The 16,694-nt window shown below is 37.2% G+C and overlaps 1 protein-coding gene and 1 pseudogene across 1 annotated transcript in view; both read left to right on the forward strand.

Moving 5' to 3' along the window:
- Nucleotides 1-16,694, forward strand: part of LOC142422460 (ADP-ribose glycohydrolase MACROD2-like) — a 971,437-nt gene that overhangs the window by 772,702 nt on the left and 182,041 nt on the right. The window contains exon 4 of the mRNA XM_075527841.1: nucleotides 12,300-12,381. Coding sequence (XP_075383956.1) covers nucleotides 12,360-12,381 — 22 coding nt within the window. The 5' untranslated portion in view covers nucleotides 12,300-12,359. The remainder of the gene's footprint in view (nucleotides 1-12,299; nucleotides 12,382-16,694) is intronic.
- On the forward strand, nucleotides 4,862-5,359 carry LOC142422206 (low molecular weight phosphotyrosine protein phosphatase pseudogene; annotated as a pseudogene).

The raw sequence follows: 16,694 nt of genomic DNA on the forward strand, positions 1-16,694 counted from the left end.
CCTTGGAATCATTTGACACTACATCCACCTATCTATGGTCTTCCTGCGCCCTGCTGCCTCAGTTCCCACAGTAACAGAAGTCAAGAGAAGCTTTTCATTTACCGTCTGACTCACAGATTGAACCAGTTTAGATTTACCCATTTCTATAACTGTGCTAGCTATTTCTTGATATAAATCTCTTCCTATATACATACACATATAAGAGTCATTGGTTTTGCTTCTCTAGAGAACCCTGCCTAATGCATGGAAAGATCCAACTTCTGCTCCACAAGCATTCTTCTAAACTCTTGGCTGAGATTCTTCAAAAAGCAGATTAGAGTGTACGTAATTTGATTAAGGACCACTTAGCTATCATTTTGTCATACCGTAGTGACTTGTGTGTTGTTCTGACACTGGAGGTTTTGCCTCCAATATTTCAAATACAAGCAGGTTCACCCATGGCGGACAGGTTGCAGTAGACCTTCCAGATGAATAGAGTATGACAATGGGTTAGGTGATTTAGTTATGAGAACTCTTGGCCAATGATAACCTTATGAGTATCTACTGAACATTGATAAGTATCAGAAGATGAATTCCTGATATTGGAAGGCATCTAAATTACAACTCAGGAAGAACTACCCCTTTACAGTAGTGTATACGTTATAGATTTGGAAGGCTACAACTTTGTTGTTGTTGTTGTTGTTAGAGGCCATCGTATGAGTTTCAATTCATAGTCACCCTACGCACCACAGAATGAAACACTGCTCTGTCCTGTGCCATGCTCACAATTGTTGTTAGGTTTGAGCCCACTGGCAGAGTCACTATGTCAGTCTATCTTCTTGATGGCTTTTTGGCTGATCTTCTACTTTAACAAACATGACGTCCTATTACAGAGTTTGGGCTCTCCTGGTAATGGATATGTTCAAATTACATGAGATAGAAATTTCACCATCCTTGCTTTTAAGTAGCATACTGGCTGTATGTTTTCTAAGATAGATTTTTTGTTGTTCTGGGAGTCCACAAATCAAACATTGGGGACTAATGTGGCATGACTGAAAATGAGAAGAAATAGCTACAAACATCATTAATAACTAGAAGCTCAAATATACAAAGTATGAATCTAGAAAAATTGAACTTGTCAGGAATAAAATGGAACACACCAAGATTGATACCCCAGGCATTAGTGAGCTGAAATGGACTTAGGTTGGCCATATTTTAATCAGACAAACATATGGTCTAGTGTGTTAGCAGTGAGAAATTGAAGAGGAATGATATTACATATGTCATCTAAAAGAACAATTCTGGATTAACCCTGAAGTTCTGTTAGTGATAGGATAATATCCATCTGCCTACAATGAAGACCAGTTAATTCAAATGTATCAATAAAACTAATGATGAAAAAGTAAAGATTTATATCAACTTTCTCCCCATTCAATGATTGTCTTATAAGTATATTAAAGCTGGACATCGAATGAAGAAAAATAAGTATAATTGATCCATTTATTCAAATAATAATGTGATGCTATTGAAGAATAATGAAAGTCCCATAACCAACCAAAAGAACAACTGATCTGCCATGAAAGAAGCACAGGGGGAGTGCTCCTCAGAGGCAAGGTTAGCTTCATCTCAAAAAAGAGGAAGGCCCTCAAGACAATTGACTGGCATGTGGCTGCAACAATGGACTCAAGCACAGGGACAATTGTGGGTATCATGTCTCATTCGACTGTGGATGTCGCCATGGGTCACAACCAATTGGATGGTCCCACCACCAACAGCATTTGCTGCCAGAGGATCCCCAGTGCGAAGAGAGGCCCCGCGCTGGGCAGCCCCATTTATTCCCAGAGATAACTCTGGGTTTTCTGATTTCTGGTGGAAGAACAGAAATATGTAAACATCAACTTCTGTCAGGCGCTAGGCGGCAAGTGTGCAATTACCACCATCAGAACTAAGAACAGCATATGTTCCACCTTGAGATGCTCCCCTCTCCTACTCGAGCGAAACATGGGGTAGCCTCTGAGCTTACAGAGGCTGATTGTAGAAACAATTCGAGCATCAAGGATTGTACACTGAGGCAGTTGGTCTACATTTCTGGATGAGTGGGATTTCACCCTAGTTGTCCATTGGACTATTTTTAAAAAGGATCATCCTTCATCAGTCTCTACTTAAAGTAGTATTTGCATGCACTTTTATAAAATGTTTCCTCTATGCCACTAAAGAATCAAATGAAATTTATCAGAATCTATTCATTCTGCAAAGTTCACCGAATATAGTAAAATCTTGATTGTGTAAGCTTCCCTGTGACTAGTAGCTATAAAAAGTGGTGTCAGACTGAAGATATTCCAAACCTGCTTCCAAACTGTGTAACTCTCCTCAGGAGCAGTAGACATGATATTGTTTAAGGTGAGAATAAATGACATCATTATATTTATGGAGCATGAAGCCCCCATCTGTGACTGGATGAATTTCTTGGTGAAAGAAACACATCATTAACTACTCTTTTGTATTTTAAAAATAATTTTGTTGGGGGATTTCACAGCTCTTATGATGTTCCAGACATCGATTGTATCAAGCATATTTAAACACAGGTTGCCATCATCATTTTTTAAAGATTTACTTTCTGTTTGAGCCCTTGGTATCAGCTCTTCTTCAGGCTCCCCCCACCCTTTGCCTCCATTATGTTTTGATGAATGAGCTATAACTGGCATCATATACAATTGGTAATATATATTTGGACATTATATATATACATGTATATATATGGAGAAATTGTTGTTGAAGGTCACCTCCTAAAGGACTTTTTGACTGCTAAGTCAATGAACATAGATTTTTGACTCTTAAGCAAATTAATAGTCACATAAGGCTTCAATTTTTAAAATCTTACTAAAGTATAATATGTACACAAAAAAGAAACAAAGCTTAAGTACATGTATGTCTCAATGAATTTTCACACATTTAATGCATCTATGGCACCAGACCACAGGTCAGGAAATCAATACCCATGATGTTCCACTAAGCCTCTATTCACAAACTTCTTATCAGGTATACCATACTACCCTCTGATTCCTTGTGTACTTTGAATACACCTATAATTTTTTTAACTTATTAGAAAGGGAATCATCCAGTGTGTATTTTTTATCTGGATTCTGTCACTGAATATGATTTTATATAGTTCATGTATATTATATGCGCTTAAACATTTTAATTTTCATTCATAAGTTATATGAATCTTTTCCAGTCTACTGTTCCTTTGTATTTATCTATCCATTATCTATCCATTCTTCCCCTTATGGTTATCTAGCAGAACATGGCATGAAAGATTGGAAGAAGGCTTGTTAGCAATGTGTGATGTGCAGATGGCACATCTTTGCTTGCTGAAAGTAGAGGACTTGAAGCACTTGCTGAAGAAGATCAAGGAGTGCAGCTTCCAATAGAGATTATAACTCAATGTAGAGAAAAGCAAAGTCCTCAAAACTGAACCTACAGTTTTAAATGATAAATGGAGAAAAGATTGAGGTTGTTAAGAATTTCATTTTGCTTAAGTCCACAACCAATACTTATGGAACCAGCAGTCAAGAGATCAAAAGATGTATCTCATTAGGTACATCTGCTTCAGAAGACCTCTTTCAAGTATTGAAAAGCAAGGCGGTTATTTGAGGACTAAAGTAACCCTGACACAAGCCATGGGATTTTCAATTTCTTCATGTGCATTTGGAAATTGGAATTGCCTGAGGAAAACTAAACAAATAGATGCATCTGAACTATGATGTTGTCAAAGAATTAGTGAAAGTGTCATGAATTGCCACATGAAAAAACCAGTCTGTCCTGGAAAAAGTATAGCCAGAATGCTCCTTGGAGACAAGGGTGGCATGCATGACTTTTTCTCATGTACTTGGAACGTGTTCTCGGGAGAGACTAGGTCCTGCGAAAGGTCATGGGGCTGGGTAACGGAGCAGTGCAGTGAAAAAGAGGATGGCTTTGGACAATTTGATTGGACACGGCGGCTGCAACAATAAACTCAAACATAAGAACAACGGTGAGGATGTTGGGGGAGCAGGCAGTGTTTGTTTGTTGTTCATCTGGCCACTATGAGTTGGAACAGATCCATGTATTTGTACCTAACAAATACAACGACGCTGATAACTTCTCCCTTCCTCGTGGTGGTCTTCATCAGATTAAAGGCAATATGCTAAAGATGAAAACACTTTAGGTTAATCAGCGAAGCATACCCTTGTGAGTAATATGAAACAAAGGATTTATGTTTAGGATTGAGGTTTATACAATTGTGGTACAACTGTCCAGAGGGGATGTCTGACTGATAGAGAAAGGCTTCAACCTGGCCCCACAGAACAGTGTTGGTAACTCTTTTTTAACTTTTTATTGAAATATGAGTGAGAGTGGACAGGGCAAATTGATCTTCCATTCAAAACATCATAAACATTTTGTTTAGGGATATTAATTGCAACCCCCACGAGGCAACAGAGCTCTTCCTACCCTTTCTCTGTGCTCACCTTTTCTGCCCTTATTGAATGTATGGACTAGTGGAAGAACACACAACTGCTCACAAAATAATGCCATAAACAAAAAAACGCAGTTCTGGAAGAGTTCATAATAAAGACAAAAAAGCTAAACAGGGAGAATCTACGTATGGGGAAAGGAGATTGTGTGTGGGCTTGTTCACATATAGGTTATGTTATATGGGATTGGGGGCAAGCTACACATACTGTTTCTCTTTCCCTTCTTCCTATTTGATTTAAGAGTAGTAAATAAATACTCAGGTATATATCTAGGAAATATGGCCAAAAAATTTATGGGTAAGGCATCATTAGGTTGTCAATACAGCTATTCCAGGCTCCATGAAGATTTCAGTTGGTGGTTCTGAACCATGTTGTACATCTATGTGTCTGAGAAGGTGGCAGAGCAGGCCCCCAAATCCATCCTGTTTGATGCCTGGGTATATTTTCAATCACGTGTTACAGAAGCAATTTATAGAAACTTGTAACTGGTCAAAACCTTTTAGATAAGTGGAGAGTAGACGGTGTAGCAACATCCACATATGAAATAGGAAACCCTCCTGAGTATCAGGGCCAAAACTGCATAAAGAAGCATGGTATCCCCCTGAATGATGTTGCCCAGCAGATTACCAAAGAAGACTTTGCCACATCGGATTATGTACTATGCTTGGACAAAACAATCTGAAAGATTGGACTAGTAAAGGTAATCAAGTTAAAAACTGCAGTGCCAAAATTGAACTAGTTGGAAACTATGATCCACAAAACAACTTATTATCAAAGATCCCTATTATGGGAATGACCCTGACTTTGAGACGGTGTACCAGCAGTGTCTTCGGTGCTGCAAGGCATGTTTGGAGAAGGCGAGGTAAAGCTGCGCCCATTCACTGCTGCTCAAGGCCAACTGTGATGCGCACCCACCTTCCCACGGGTGCTCTACGCGATCTCAGTCAGCACACATGTTACAGTGGAGTAACCTTGGATCCATAGTTCAAAGTCACAGCTACTTCTTCAGTTGACATGTTTCTCACTTGAAAAATATTTGTAGATAGAAATCAGTTGTGATTTGGTAGAATAAATAAAAATAATCTGATTTATAGTTTATGGGGTACATTAAATCTTCTCAAACCATTTGAACCTTCCACTTTACTCTCAGTATGAGCAGAGTAGGAAAACAACGAAAGAAAACATTTTGTGCATATTTTGTAGCAGGGTCATTTTTCTGGTGTTTGGCAAGTACAAATATAAGCACTGCCTTTACTTGGAAATGCTTAATTATGATAATAAATAGTGAAATACAACAACACTGTAGGGTTCAAGGCAATAACCAGGTCACCAATAAGTTATATGGATAAGTTAAAGAAGGACAAACATCCTGTACTTCCCTACAAATTACGTCCCATCTTTTTATCCCAAGGCCTTTGATTGAATGACATTCCCCAACCGCAGGGACCCACAGCCTAGAGGTGATATATTTTGATTTACACACATTCTTGATGTATGGTTTTATATTAAAAGAATAGGTAACAATTTATGGAAATAAACTTTAGCACTTTTCATATTTCTTCATTTTTGTCTACTTTATTTCTTAAGGGAGCCAGCTTAGTTGCTCTTTTTTGAATCACTTTGCCTCTGAAAATTTAATTTATCAAAAGGACACTGAATGATGTTTAATCTCAAGGTCATTTGACAAACATGTTTTTTTGTATGTGTGCATTGGTTTATCCCAAATGTCAAATAGGTAAATTGGTTTAGAGTGAGGAAGAAATACTTTAGAATGTTGGGGGAGTCCAATTATGTGAAAATCATTAAATATTGATATGTTATTATGTTCTTTCATTAGTGTATAATAAATTTATAGGAGAGTATGGATAATTTTTGTGCTTTGAGATCATTAGAAGTATACATTGTTTTCAGAATAAACTTGTAATATAAATATATAACTTGAAAAAGAAACACTCAAAAACACTCTTGGTTAAGAAAATTAAAATAACTTTTTTATTTTTTAACTCTACCGGCAGATACAATTCTTTATTATAATTATGTTAAAATATTTTATTTATAAACACTTTTATTAACATACAATTCACATATTTTACAATTAATAGTTCAAACATACTAAGAAAGATTGTACAATGATCACTGCAATCAATTTTAGAGGTTTTTTTCATTCTTATATTCATCAATGTTGGCTCATTTCCCTGAATCTTTCCTTCCATCCCCCCAAGAAACTCTTAAACCAGTCACTACTGCTATAGAGCTAATTATCCTGGATTTCATATACAGAGAATCATTAAACAAACATAAACTCATAATAATAACAGAAAACATCAATTGAAAAGAAAGAAGAAAATATTGCAAACGAGAACAAATTTAACACATCTCAAAATGGAGATGAAATGATGGCATGTAAATTTCATACTCCCGTGTCTGCAGTCTTTACTTCCCACTGCCTTCTGCGCGATGGGAAGGCTTTTCATATCCCTGGCCCATGATCAGAGGAGATTTACTAGAGACTTCATACACATGTATCCCCTTCCCCTTTACTTTTTAACTGAAATAACTTTGAGATGGGTCGAAAGGGAGATCAAATGATAAAATAATACATTTTAACCTAACTATGTCTGCCCTAATCAACTTCACAACAACCTCTGTCTGATAGCAAGACGATCACATCCCTCAACTATGGTCAGAGGGATTCTTTGAAAGTGTCATTCATGTGTGGATCCTGCAAATGGATTTTGGACTTCCACTTTAATCCATAGCTTTCTGCGAACCAGGTGTCCGCAATTTATCTCTGACACCATTCCCTCTTTGGACTTGGCTTATATTATTTATAATCCTTGGATCACACAAACTGGTATGCTTCTTCCATGTGGACTTAGTTAATGATTCATTTAGGTGGCTGCTTGTCTGCAGACCAGCCTTTTAGGCCCTATGGTCTTTGATAGTGTTATTTTGTTAACATACAGGTTACTAAGGGAAGGTGGGGGAAGTGTGGGTGGAGGACAGTGGAGAGCAAAGCCGGAAAGCAGAAGGAGGGTAGGAAGAAAATGAAAAGCTAAGCTGGGTGCTGACTATGTCTGCACCAAGCTGCTTTCACAGAGCTTCCTACCAGAAGCCAGGAAGATAGAGAGGCGTGGCTGGTTGGGTTGCCTCAGGACCTGGGATAAATGGGTCATGCTGCGGAGGAGCAGGGCTCATTGGAGGGGCTCGTGCCATTAGGCAGTGGTAAAGGAAAGTCTGTTAGTAGGCGTTGCCACTCTGTCACTTTAAGACATTTGGCTCGACTTGTCTTTATGGTGAGCGTCTCACTTCCAGGAACTGTAGCCTATCCTCTAGGTGAACTTTCTCTTGTAGTAGTTGATGAGATCTTATCATGTTTGCTGTCTGGCAGTCACCTTGCCTGTCTCTCTCCTGAACTGGTAACTTTCAGACCACTATTAAGAATGATGACACAGAGACTATGTACTATTATTCATGTAATCCTGCAATAACAACAAACTACCAGTGGATGCATTGATAGGGAGTGAAGTGGAACAAGTGTGAAATGTAGAATGGGATGACATCAATGGATATATGTTTGACAGATGATATTTTTCATATTCATCTATACATACTGCATATACACCCATGAATATAATAGAGCTTACAAAGACCAGTTATAAACAGTTGTCAGTGATGACTAAATACCTTCAGGGGAAGAGGTGCTAGGCCTGGCAGCCCCACACCATAGTCCCAGGGACACCAAGGTCAACTGGCATAATATAGGGTTCAATGATAATGTTCTAATCCTGTTTTGTTTAATAACAACCAGGATTTTTCAAACTTGTGAAAGTCCATCTAAGGAGCAACTACTAGTAAACTCCATTCAGAGTTAAAGAAGAATGAAAAAAAATTCCCAGTCATATGGAAACAATTATTTCAATGACCTAATGGACAATAGGAGTCTCAGCCTCCGTGACCCTGAGACCCAGAAGAATTAGATGGTGCCCAGCAGCTCCCACTGCTGACTGCTTTGAAGGGGATCACATGAGAGTGAGAGATACCTGTGGAACAGAAATTAAAATCCTAAATGAAAAAAACAAGCTCAGTGGTTGGACTTCCAAGATGATGGCCCCTCTGCCCTGGAATTTAACTCATCTTCCAATACCAAAAGCTAGATCTAGAAAGTGAACAACACCAAGGAGGCACATCCTTATAATAATCAACCGTTTGAGATAAAATGGAGCATATTTGCCCAAGGACAAAGTTTGGAAGGCAGAATTACAAAAAGAAAAAAAAAAGAGGAATAGAAAAGGTGTGATCAACGCTGCTATATTATGGGATTGCTATCAATGTCTTGAAACAAAATGTATGAATTTTGTATGGAAAATTAATTTAACTGATTTGATCTATAAACTTGCAACCAATTCGCACATAAAAAGTTAAATTAATAAATGAACTCTTGTTTAACAACTACAAAAACATGAAATATGTTTGTACACACAGATATAAACACACAGACATACACACACTGAAAGTTTATGGACAGATAGAATTAATATATAATTAGCTCTGGCGAGTAGCTCTTGTGCCCTAAGGTTAGCACTTGTTGCCAATTGAAGTGACCAAAGTCAAGAGGATGCAACAGTTGTGGTCATGACCTGACATTATGAGGACAATTCAGAAAGTGGAGTTCACCCGAGTGAAGAAGGATGTGCACGCAGGAGGGAAAAACTCCTTAGCGGTACTGAAGGAAGGAAACAACACACCTTAAAAACTCTCTCTCTCTCTCTCTCTCTCTCTCTCTCTCTTTCTCTGAATGTAAAAGGTCAGTGTTGAATGCGAGATCAAGATTCAGAGGAAGGAGATATATGGATGTCATTATATTGAAGCTACAAGGAAAACAACATTGTACTGCTCTGTAATGCAGAAAAGCTCAAATAGGAAGACACTGTCTGCTACCTTGTGAAAGCCATCTGGTTTTACCCTCCACAGGAAACTGGGGAGATGAATGAGTTCTGTTTTTGAATCAGATTGTTTCAATCTAAGATTTAAAATAAAATATTTAATTAAACAATTAGGGTCACAAAATAGATGTGTCTTGAGAATTGTTACAATATTTAGAAAACAGAAAGAATGTATAGATTGTTGTTTTCAAACTTGATTCTTTAATCAAATGACATCATTTGTGAATATTGGGAAGATCGCTGATGTGACTAATCAATAGTCTGGAGCCTAGAAAGAAGATGTCGTTCAGGGAAGTTTAGGCTAAAACTAAATGTTATGTAATCTTTCCTACCTAGTTTTACAATAAATTGTATTTTGTTGCTTAGGAGAAATATAATTAAATGAAAATTTTAAAGCTCTCTTGTATATATGTAACAAATACTTGGCATATGATAAATCGTAGATTTAACTTCCCTCCAAGATCTTTTCAGTTTCATGCTCAAAGATTAGAACAGAGAACAGGACTACTTCATTATTTTAAAATATAATGCTTCACCCTAATTGTCCATCTTCTCTCTGGGAAAATTAATCAAGCTGCTGAATTTTTTACCCTTTCCATTGTCATGGTAATAGAGTCTAAAGAGTTAAATTATTTAGATATTATGTAGACATTGGAATCTATTGATGATCTGTGTGATGTTTACAACTGCACTTAAGAGCAGTGAATAACATTACCAGTAGCAAACATTCATACACAGTAACATGACTTGACAAAAAAAATTACCTTCAAAATACTGACAAAAAAGGGAACAATGAGGCTATCCAATATTACTCTCTTGGATTGAACCAAATTTTCTTATTTTCATTTTTGATCTAAGATGGCTTTTGAAAGAATATATTTGAGTCTTAGGAAAAAATTAACTTTGATAGCTACTGGGAAAATACAATGGTGTTTGCTAGCTTCAAATTACTTGTTGAGTAGGTCTAGTGGGAAAAAATAGTAAATCTGGACCTAGGACCTTATTTTAAACTGTGGCATTTAAGTCATGAATATTTAAAATAAACAGGAATGTATCAAAAATAATATGATATACACATTCCTACAAGTCACTATGAAAGTAATACCATATATGAATGGCTTCAACTAACAGAGGTATATCTTCTCAGAGTTTAGGGGTCACAAACCAGAGCGCCAGATCGACAGAAGGTTTATCTCTGTGTCAGTTTGGGGGAAATATCTTTGTCTCCTTTCAACAACTCTGGACTCTGTGTCTATTGGAGATCTCCATGTGTCTTGTCACCCCACTCCCCCAGGACTAGGCAGTTCCCTGGGATCCTGGGTCCAAAGGAAATATCACCTTTTCAATCCTTTCATTCTTAATGATAGTGAGGTCCTCTGAGTTCTGCTCATTTGTTTAATTTACATCTCAAAAGAAATGGACTTAAAACATAACCTTCTCTTTAGATTGTGTTCTGCCTCACTAACAGCTGAGAAGTTAGGATTTACAATATATAGGAGAATTACACCCGACCACAAAATGAAAAACAAGTGCATTAGTGCATAACTACCAAACATATCATTTTGTAACTGCAAAATCACTGAGAATCACGGTCTAGCCAAGTTGACTCAGGTGATTTCTATTACGGATATAAAGAATGTCATGGATTTGATTGTGTCCCCTCAAAACCTGTTTGTCATACTTTACTCCTTTCTTTTCTTTATAAATAAATAAAATATTGAAAAATTTGACAATTCAGGAAATGCCCTACCTACCTATCCATTTGCCTATTCTCTCACAACTGAGATAATCATTTGGTGTGACATTCATTTCTGTAAATCAGTAGTTATAAATAAACCTCTAGATCATTGAATTTTTCTATTTTTAAAAATGTATGAATGGTATCATAGTGTAAATTTCCTTTGATAACTTGTTTCTATCATTCAATGCTATGATTTTGAGTTTTAGCAACGGGGCATCAACATACCACAAGAAAAGTAGATAAGTGCATTTAGATCTGCTGATCTATTTTACCTACAATAGGAGATCAGAGGAATTTGGAGGAAATCCATTTGGAGTCTATCTTATTTGGTCCTATGCCCACTTCCATTCCCTTGCATGCCTCCTTGATGTGCTATTCAATTTTATAGCTATGTTTTATAACAGAATCTGAGTAACTTTAAGCTTGTTTTGCATCTTTAAAATAAAGAATAAATGGGTTTTGTTTTCAGAATACATACTTGTGAGATGTTTATACTCTGCCTTACCCTTTGTGGAAGCTGTTTCTCTTTTCTGAAATCTATAAAAAGAACCGCACACACATTTTACTTTTCAGGTGAAATTTATTTTTCAATGATACCCACAAAATGAAATATCGTATTGACATAGTGTGTCAACAGATTGTTTTTTTTTCTGTTGCACTCATGCAAAGTCAGCATCATGGAAGTATTTTAGTTCATGTTCAAATACTACAGGTTTCTTAAAAATATTTGCCTAACAAGAATAGGATCAGGAGCTCTTTTTTTACTGACATAATTTATTGCCATTCTGTTGTACATCATTTTCATATCATTTTATAGTCTATAAAATCTGAGTGTCTTGTAAGATTACTAGATCTTAAATATAGTTTGCTTCAAAGAGGTTTTTTTTATCATTTTTAACTGATTTTACCATATTTCCATGAGCTTATCGACATTAAAGAGCATATATGTATGTGCGTGCAAATATTTAGATCCTGGAGTGTCACCCAGTGGTCTGATGTAGTTAGCAAGATAGCACCGAAAACCTCTAGGAAGCGTTCCCATTTGTTATTGTTCCAAAGCCATGGTTTGGGAAGACAATGGTGTTTCCTTTCATGTGAGTGTCTCTTGTTTGCTTCTAGGTGGATCGGATCGTCTTCTGTGTCTTCTTAGAAGTTGACTTCAAAATCTACAAAAAGAAAATGAATGAGTTTTTCCCTGCGGGTGAGTGAAGTGATTTGTTCCCTTTGTAATCAGGAATGAAGAAGTGAAAGTATCACTTTCTACTAAAGGCAGTTTCAAATCTGATTTCCACACATCAACCACCTCTGGCTACTTACATCATACACTTAAAGAACAGAAAGAGGTGACAAGAAATCCAGAGTATAAACTGCATTCGGTCACTGTGCTGTGTTGGACAGGTCAGTTCATCTGTGGCCCCGCTTTCCCACTTTAAAGGCAGGGGCTAAACCTAAAGACCTTGCTGGCTCTCACAGTCATGAGCTGCCCTTCTTTCTCCGCAGCTGGAAATTGTCTAGTCCTTGCACGAACTTACATCAACCACGTTAAACAGTTTTGGAGAATTGTGAGATCATTTATATATCTTTATTAGTAGTTTAAGCCGTTCCTGAATTTTACCAGTATCCTACCAATCCTGTCACACACACAAAAATTGTAAGAAAGATATTTGTACTTTTTTAAGCAATCTGAGACCAGGATTCGTTCACCTTTTCTCACACTTCCTTTTAGCATGTAAGGCAAACTGCTGCTGTTCAATTTTGACTAACTGATTCATATTGATTGCCTAGGCCATTGCCAGCATGTGGTTAACTTGAATGCCCACTGCCTATCCTTCCTTCCATGCTGTAAGGTTGAAATAAAAAAACCATGGCCATCAAGTTGTTGCAGACTCTAAAGGGCAGAGTACACTGCCTCCTGTGAATTTCCAAGGTGGTCGGTCTTTATGGGATCAGAAAACCTATCTTTCTCCCTTGGAATGGCTGGTGGCTTTGAACTGCTGTCCTTGTAGTTAGTAGCCCAACATATAGCCTATGCCAACAGGACTTGTTCAGTCTTAAAGCTTGCTCAAAGTCTTATTGTTTTTATGGTGCCATTGAAGCTGTAGTAGACCGTTGCTATGATAAAGAAATACTTCTTCCAAGAAATGCGAGGCCAGTGTGAACATGGTTGGTATCTACTTTGCTGACAGCTTAATTTTAAAGGTTTGACTCTGCATTTGAGGTGGTTTGCCATTTAATAAGTGACTCTGGAATGTGAAAGGGGTAAATAGAGGGCTGCTGGTGCACAGTCACCCTTAGGCAGTCACTGAATAAAGAGGATGCCCTGCCAGGTGATCGGAGTACTCCAACTTCAAATGCAAGTACTGCCAGACATGCACAAGCCTGTGCTAGTTTCCCAATGGTCTGGATTCTAGGATCTGTCCTAATTGTGTAGTTACAAAATGAATCAGCTAAGTGTATTTAATGCTGGCTTCGGAGTGTTTCCCTAACTTAAATAAGGACTTGGAAATTTCAAAGTCCCCCGTGTGATAATGAGGAAGATGGGGAAGATGGCTGCAGTAGTGACATCTCCTCCTCGGCCGCTTTTCTCCTTTTTTCACGTTTAAAGCAACTCAGTGTTGTGTGGACTATAAAGGAAATCATAGCTATTTAATAAGTACTTGGGATGAGTTGAATTAAATAAATGTTTGACAATAAGTCAATGGCTTCCCCCCCCCCCCCCCCCCCGTTTCATCTCCTTGGTTCATCCTTTTTCTTGATTTTCTTTGGAATCACCATGAGTGGATTGGCAAATTTATTTTCAAACATTCTTAAAAGGAACTTTCATCATGTAAAAGAATATAACATGCTGTGATATAAATATTCTTGTCAACTTTCTAGCATACTTCTTAAAAGTTTGTACTTCTTGAGATATTTTGAAATAATATATTTTTATTTTCTAAATAGTAAACATTTTTACTCTAACATAAAATCAATACTTCATACTTATGATCCATTGATACTAAAACAAATCTATCCATCAACAGTATTGGCCATGATGTAAAACTGAAAAAAATCATTCCACTAAAAATGGGACAATTTTGGTGTTCAATAATATATTTAAAACTATCCAAATAATTACTTAAAGAATGGTTGCTCTAAATAAATCTGAAAATTCATCCTGTGACTAGAGAGGGTTAATTAATAATGAAGTAATCCTTAGTTTTATGTTAGTGTTTTAAATAGCATGGCCTGTTCATAAAATAATGTTCAATATAGATGTATGAGTAAATATATTAAACTATATGTTAAAAGCTCCAAATTCTAGAGCATTTCTGCAATGTTTAGGCACTAGCCATTTGAAATTCTAAAGATAAAATATAGAAACAAAGGTGATCACTAATGAAATATATAACTGCTTATTATTCCAGATGAGGAGACCTAATCGTGTATTGGGTGATGCTGTGGACTCGAACCACTAGCTGCTCCGTCAGAGATAGATGAGGCTTTCTGCTTCTGTAAAGATTTACAGTCTAGGAAACATACAAGGATAGGTGTGCTCTATCCTACAGGGTCTCTATGAATTAAAATAGATTTGATGGCAGTAATATTTTTAGTTTTAATATATCAAAACCTAACTCACTTCCATAGATCCTGACTTATAGCCAGCCACCTTGTTTCTGAAATTGTAAATCTATATGGTACTGGAAAGACTCATCTTTCTACTGAGGTGGTGTTCAACTGCACATCCCACAGCATATTATCAATGTATGGAGACATTGGGGATTTTCAAAGTTGGGGATGTCTCTAGCAAACAGAGGGCAATGGTAGCCTTGCACAGGGTAGCCTTCATAGCAAGTAATCTGTTGGGTTGCTGTTAGCTGCCATTGATTCAAACCCCCCTACTCATGGAAATCTCATGCACACCAGAGCAAAGTGCTGCATTGCCTTGCATGATCCCTTGATTGGTTGTGGATTAGATTATTGTGGTGTTTGGACTATGTCATTGGCTTATTTTCTGAAGGAGATTGCCCGGGCTTTCTTCCTAGTCTGTTTTAGTATGGCAGTTCCTCTGAAATCTGATCAGGATGATATGAACACAAAAGTATCCAATGACAGATTGGCGGTGATGGTTCTACTGCCTGAAAATCAAACTCGGCTCTCTTGCATTGAAAACAAGAATTCTAACATTGAGCCAACAATACTGGTTTCCACAGTGGGACCAGTCATCCCAGTAATGTAAGGGGACTCCAACCTCTTCACCTTCTCACCAGCTTTTGTGTTTTCTGTTTCTAACCTTGCTGTTGATGTGGAGGTGAGATGATATTTGATTGTGATTTTCATCCCTCTAAAGATGGTGCTATAGGATCTGTGCTGGACTATTCCATAAAGTCAGCAATTCGAACCCATCAACATCTCTATAGGAGGAATATTGGGCTGTCCACTCCTGTTAAGGTTACAATATTAAAAATTCTATCTAGGCTCTCCATGAATCAGATTGGCTAAATGACAGTGGGTTTGGTTTGGTTTTAGTGGCTATTGATGATGGCCATTTCACCATGTGTTTGTTGACCTTCTGAATGTCTTCTTGGGTGAAGTGTTCATGTCCCATGTTCACTTTTTACTTGGATCATTTTGTTGTTGTTTAGATGTTAATTTTTCTTAATCAAAAATTTAGAGATTATATGAACTGCTGGAGAGATTGTAAAATAGCTGAACCCAAACTGTAAGGAGTCCTGTCTCTCCCATGGAATAAATGGTGGATTTGAACCATTGACCTTGTAGTCCAATGCTTAACCCACCAAACCAGTAGAGCTCCTTGACTATTTCAAAGATATATTAATTATATTTAATTATAGGTATATTGACATAGTTTGAAAGTTGGACAAATTCATTGTGTTCAGCATTAAAACATACAGAGAATGATGGATATACTTTTCAGTCATATGCATTTCTCTGACACATCCTTGTAAAGTGGAAATAGAATCACATTTTGAATATTACTACCATTCTGTTCCACAGTCCTTCTGCTTGATCAATATCCCAGAGAATCAGAGCTTTGGGGTGGACATATATATGCACACGCATGTCCATTACAGCACTGTTCACAATAGCAAAACATGGAAACAGCCCAAATGCTCACGGAATGCAACACAATGTTAAGGAATAATTAATCTGCAACCCATTTCAACATGAATGAATCCAGAAGACATCACGCGGAGTGAAATGAGGCAATCACCAAAAGGCTATTGTGGAGACCACTATTATAAACTGACAAAAGGTTTTCACACTCAGAGAAACATGCTTTTATGGTTACAAGAGACGGGAAAGGAGAGTCAGTCATTAACTATAGTATAGACACATTAATTTGAGTGAAGGGGAAGAAAATATAAAGGGGACATTGGCGAACAATGGTCCAGGCAAATTAATACAATAATTAAAGGGAACAGGGGTAAGCATTCCTATACTATAATATCTAAAATCCCTCAGTAATAGTAATATTCAATAACAGTGACCTCCATATGTATACATAGAAAC

The sequence above is a fragment of the Tenrec ecaudatus genome, chromosome 12 (assembly GCF_050624435.1).
Source record: "Tenrec ecaudatus isolate mTenEca1 chromosome 12, mTenEca1.hap1, whole genome shotgun sequence".
Classification (NCBI taxonomy): Eukaryota; Metazoa; Chordata; class Mammalia; order Afrosoricida; family Tenrecidae; genus Tenrec; species Tenrec ecaudatus.